Source organism: Sapajus apella, unplaced genomic scaffold (genome assembly GCF_009761245.1).
Source record: "Sapajus apella isolate SASKATOON/1434 unplaced genomic scaffold, GSC_monkey_1.0 scaffold169, whole genome shotgun sequence".
In the NCBI taxonomy this organism is placed as follows: domain Eukaryota; kingdom Metazoa; phylum Chordata; class Mammalia; order Primates; family Cebidae; genus Sapajus; species Sapajus apella.
The window spans coordinates 1,548,884-1,554,706 of record NW_022437109.1 but is presented as its reverse complement, the minus strand read 5'-3'; the positions used below and the strand labels follow the sequence as shown (position 1 = coordinate 1,554,706).

The 5,823-nt window shown below is 44.6% G+C and overlaps 1 protein-coding gene across 1 annotated transcript in view; it reads left to right on the top strand.

Moving 5' to 3' along the window:
* RPRD2 (regulation of nuclear pre-mRNA domain containing 2) overlaps positions 1–5,823 on the top strand; it is a 110,915-nt gene that overhangs the window by 87,085 nt on the left and 18,007 nt on the right. Inside the window, exons 3-4 of the mRNA XM_032267487.1 lie at positions 461–743; positions 4,530–4,787. Of these exons, the coding sequence (XP_032123378.1) occupies positions 461–743; positions 4,530–4,787 (541 nt within the window). The remainder of the gene's footprint in view (positions 1–460; positions 744–4,529; positions 4,788–5,823) is intronic.

Genomic DNA, 5,823 nt, shown 5'->3' with positions numbered 1-5,823 from the left:
GCTCTTTGGGAGGCTGAGGTGGGAGGATCACTTGAGCCCAGGAGTTCAAGACTAGCCTGGATAACATAGCAGGACCTCATCTCTCATTTAAGAAAATAAAACTTTATTTTTTAAAATTGGTGGCTGGGCACAGTGGCTCAAGCCTGTAATCCCAGCACTTTGGGAGGCTGAGGAGGGTGGATTACTTGAGGCCAGAAGTTTGAGACCAGCCTGGCCAACATGCTGAAACCCCATCTCTACTAATACAAAGATTAGCCGGGCGTGATGTTCCTTTGGACCTACCTACTTGGATGGCTAAGTTAGGAGGATCACTTCATCCTAGGAGGCAGAGGTTGCAGTGAACTGAGATCGCGCCACTACACTCTAGCTTGGGTGACAAAGTGAGACTATGCCTCAAAAAGAAAAATATGTTAACTTTTTGGTCTTTTTCCAAGGAGTAAACTCCTTTTTTCTCTTTTAGGCATATAAAACCTTTGCTAACCGAGTAAACAATTTAAAGAAGAAGTTGGATCAATTGAAGTCAACCCTTCCAGATCCCGAAGAATCACCAGTTCCTTCCCCAAGCATGGATGCTCCCTCCCCGACTGGTTCTGAGTCTCCTTTTCAGGGAATGGGAGGTGAGGAATCACAGTCACCAACCGTGGAGAGTGAGAAATCTGCCACACCTGAACCTGTGACAGATAATCGTGATGTGGAAGACATGGAACTCTCAGATGTGGAAGATGATGGGTCAAAAATCATTGGTATGTCCTTATATGATTAATAGACAACTTATTCCTTATCTATTTTGCCTTTCCAACAATGAATATATCACAGGCAGGTATTAAAAGATAGCTCAGATTGGGAGTAGTGACTCATGCCTGTAATCCCAGCACTTCGGGAGGCTGAGGCAGGCGGATCACAAGATCAGGAGATCAAGACCATACTGGCTAACACAGTGAAACCCCATCTCTACTAAAAATACAAAAAATTAGCCGGGCGTGGTGGCAAGCACCTTTAGTCCCAGCTACTTGGGAGGCTGAGGCAGGAGAATCACTTGTACCCAGGAGGCAGAGTTTGCAGTGAGTTCAGGTCGCACCACTGCACTCCAGCCTGGGTGACAGAGCGAGACTCCATCTCAAAAAAAAAAAAATAGTTCATTTCTTAAAAGATAGAGCACCAAGTTAGCATTATAATCTCTAGAACAGTTGTTGAGGATATGATATGCCAAATGTGTTAAGAATCATTGCTTAGCCGGGCGCAGTGGCTCAAGCCTGTAATCCCAGCACTTTGGGAGGCCGAGGCGGGTGGATTACGAGGTCAAGAGATCGAGACCATCCTGGTCAACATGGTGAAACCCTGTCTCTACTAAAAATACAAAAAATTAGCTGGGCATGGTGGCGCGTGCCTGTAATCCCAGCTACTCAGGAGGCTGAGGCAGGAGAATTGCCTGAACCCAGGAGGCGGAGGTTGCGGTGAGCCGAGATCGCGCCATTGCACTCCAGCCTGGGTAACAAGAGCGAAACTCCGTCTCAAAAAAAAAAAAAAGAATCATTGCTTAGTATCCGCACTGTTAAAATGGTAGCTACTAGGCTGAGGGTAGTGGCTCACTTTGGGAAGCTGAGGTGGGAGTTCAAGTCCACTCTAGCCAACATAGTGTAACCCTGTCTCCACTAAAAATACAAAAATTACCTGGATGTGGTGGCAGGCACCTGGAATTACAGCTACACGGGAGGCTGAGGCAAGAGAATGGCTTGAACCTGGCAAAGGCTGCAGTGCGCTGAGATCATGCTACTGCACTCCAGCCTGGGTGACAAAGCGAGACTCCATCTTGGGGGGCAGTGGATGGAAGGTAGCTACCTGTGACTAAGCATTTGAAATGAGGCCTGTCCACCTTGAGATGTGCTATATGTATAAAATACACATTTAGGCTTGGTGCAGTGACTCATGCCTGTAATCTCAGCACTTTGGGAGGCTGAGGCAGGCAGATTCCTCGAGTCCAGGAGTTTGAGACCAGCCTGGGCATCATAGTGAAACCCCATCTCTATAAAAAATATAAAAATTAGCCAAGCGTGGTGGCATGCATCTGTAGTCCCAGCTACTGGAAAGGCTGAGGCAGAAGAATCGCTTGACCCTGGGAGGCAGAGGTTACAGCACTGTACTCCAGCCTAGGTGGCAGAGGGAGACCCTGTCAACAGAAAAAAACAAAAAAATCACCGCACACATTGGAGTCCAGAAACTAGGCCAAGCATGGTGGCAGAAACTAGTACTCTCTCAAAGAGTTAAAATATCTCATTAATAATTTCTTTCTTTTTTTTGGGACGGAGTTTCGCTCTTGTTACCCAGGCTGGAGTGCAATGGCGCGATCTCGGCTCACCGCAACCTCCACCCCCTGGGTTCAGGCAATTCTCCTGCCTCAGCCTCCTGAGTAGCTGGGATTACAGGCACGCGCCACCATGCCCAGCTAATTTTTTGTATTTTTAGTAGAGACGGGGTTTCACCATGTTGACCAGGATGGTCTCGATCTCTTGACCTCGTGATCCACCCGCCTCGGCCTCCCAAAGTGCTGGGATTACAGGCTTGAGCCACCGCGCCCGGCCTTCTTTTTTTTTTTTTTAAAGACGAGGTTTCACCATGTTGGTCAGGCTGGTCTTGAACTCCCAACCTCAGGTGATCCATCCACCTTGGCCTCCAAAGTGCTTGGATTACAGGCGTGAGCCACCACGCCCGGCCTCTCATTAATAATTTTTATATTTATAACCCTGAAATGAAAATATGTGGGGTGTGTTCGGATGAATAAAATTCATTTTTAAAATTACATGTATCTGTTTCTTTTATTTTTGTGTTTTTGTTTGTTTGTTTGTTTTTGAGAGCGAGAGAGTCTCTGTAGTCACTCAGGCTGGAACGCAGTGGTGCTATCTCAGCCCACTTCAACCTCCACCTCCCGGGTTCAAACGATTCTCTTGCCTTAGCCTCCCAAGTAGCTAGGATTATAGGCGTGTACCACCATATCTGGCTATTTTTTGTATTTTTAGTAGAGACGGAGTTTCACCATTTTGGCCAGGCTAATCTTGAACTCCTGACCTCAAGTGATCCACCTGCCTTGGCTTCTCAAAGTGCTGCTGTTAACAGGCTTGAGCCACCATGCCTGGCCCTGTTTCTTTCATTTTTTTTTTTAATTTGGCTGCTAGAAAATTTGTGGCTTAAATTATATTCATGTTGAATAGCACTGCTCTGGGATGAGGGGTCACTTATACTGGAATTCCTTATTCTCTGTCACCTTTGACCATCAAGAATTCCAGAGTCAGTTTGTTAATCACACTTTCAGAAATAACCTGAATTGGTGAATTGTTTCTCTTATATTCCCAGCCTTTATAAATCTTATTAGTTTGACCCCTATTAAATTTAATGCATTATTGATATAGCCTTTAAAACATTAAAAAGAATTATTCAATGTGATCAAGAGTTAAAACATTGCAGTTTCAAATTAGTGCCTATTGCACCCCACAGTAGGGCAATTTCAGGAAGCCAGAGGAAAATACAATAAACACTATAGAGGTTCTGTCTCTAAGAAAGTTCTCAGGTTACTGGAAAGAAAAAAAAAAAAAAACAGGACAGGCTGGGCGCAGTGGCTCATGCCTGTAATCCCAACACTTTGGGAGGCTGAGGCAGGCGGATCACCTGAGGTCAGGACTTCGAAACCAGCCTGGCAAACATGGAGAAACCCCATCTCTACTAAAATTACAAAATTAGCCAGGCGTGGTGGCACATACCTGTAATCCCAGCTATTCAGCAGACTGAGGCAGGAGAATCACTTTGAACCTGGGAGGCAGAGGTTGCAGTAAGCCGAGATGGGACCATTGCACTCCAGCCTGGGCAACAAGAGCAAAACTCCATCTCAAAAAAAACCAGAAAAACAAAACAACAACAAAAAGAGAAAAACAGGACAATTTATGACAAATATTATCTCCAAAAGACAGAACACAAATGTGTACCAAATAATAACATGCTTCTTGAATTCTACAAATTTAATATACAAATACTAAGAAAATGCAAAGTCCTGGAAATTGCTTCTTTTTTTTTTTTTTTTTTTTTTTTTTTTTTTTGAGATGGGCGTCTCGCTTTGTTGCCCAGCTGGAGTGCAGTAGTGCAATCTCGGCTCACTGCAACATCTGCATCCTAGGTTCAAGCAATTCTCATGTCTCAGACTCCCTAGTATCTGGGATTACAAGTACCCACCATCACACCCAGATAATTTTTTGTATGTTTTGCGGAGACAGGGTTTCACCATGTTGACCAGGATGGTCTCAAAATCTTGACCGCACGTGAGCCATTGTGTCCAGCTGGAAATTGCTTTTAAGCAGATGTTAAAGGTGGGAATTATCAAATTATGAAGAGTATGACTTTTTCAAATAAGCATGAAGTGAGTTGTTTTCTCTAAAGTAGTGCTCTATCTCCCAAATCCAGGAATACTAGGACATGTTATTTCATATAGAAAGCAAAGTCCGGAAAGTAATAGGATGTAATATCTCTTTTCTTTGTTGAAACAGTGGAGGACAGGAAGGAAAAACCTGCAGAGAAGTCAGCTGTATCCACTTCTGTACCTACAAAGCCAACAGAAAATATCTCCAAGGCCTCTTCATGTACCCCAGTGCCTGTGACCATGACAGCAACTCCACCTCTTCCAAAACCTGTGAATACTTCTCTTTCCCCTTCCCCGGCACTGGCTTTGCCAAACCTGGCTAATGTGGATCTGGCAAAGATCAGTTCCATCCTTAGCAGTTTGACGTCAGTCATGAAAAATACTGGTAAGTAAGCCCAATAGAGGATAATAAGTTAATTTCCATTTTTTTAAATTGAATCATTAATCTGTTTTGTTTTGTTTGACAGAGTCTTGCTCAGTCTCCCAGGCTGGAGTGCAATGGTGCAATCTCAGTTCAGTGCAGCCTCAGCCTCCCAAGTAGCTGGGATTACAGGCTCCCGCCACCACACCTGAGTAATTTTTTGTATTTTTAGTAGAGACAGGGTTTCACCATGTTGGCCAGGATGATCTAAAACTCCTGACCTCAGGTGATCCACTCGCCTTGGCCTCCCAAAATGCTGGGATTACAGACGTGAGCCACCACACCCAGCCTTTTGTTGATGTTTTAAAATTAGTTTTGTGGCTGGGCACAGTGTCTCATGCCTGTAATCCCAGCACTTTGGGAGGCCAAGGTGGGTGGATCACAAGGTCAGGAGATCGAGACCAGCCTATCCAACATGGTAAAACCCCATCTCTACTAAAATACAAAAAATTAGCCAAGTGTGGTGGCAGTCCCCCGTAGTCCCAGCTACTCGGGAGGCTGAAGCAGGGGAATCGCTTGAACCCAGGCAGCACAGGTTGCAGTGAGACGAGATCAAGGCACTGCACTCCAGCTTGGTGAAAGAGCAAGACTATCTCCAAAAAAAAAAAAAAATTTTTTTTTTTTGTTTTGTGGGTTTTCTTTGTTTTGTTTTGTGTTTTGTTTTTAAGATGCAGTTTCATTCTTGTTCCCCAGGCTGGACTGCAAGGGTGCAAACTCAGCTTACTCCAACCTCCACCTTCCAGGAGCAAGCTATTCTCCTGCCTGAGCCTCCCAAATAGCTGGGACTACAGGCATGTGCCCCCATGCCCGGCTAATTTTTTTTTTTTTTTTTCTTTTTTTTTTTTTTAAGATGGGGTTTCACCGTGATGTTCAGGCTGGTCTTGAACTCCTGACCTCAGGTGATCCACCCACCTCGGCCTCCCAAAGTGCTAGGATTACAGGCATGAGCCACTGCACCCGGCCTTTTTTTTTTTTTTTTTTTTTTTTTTTTTTTTTTTTT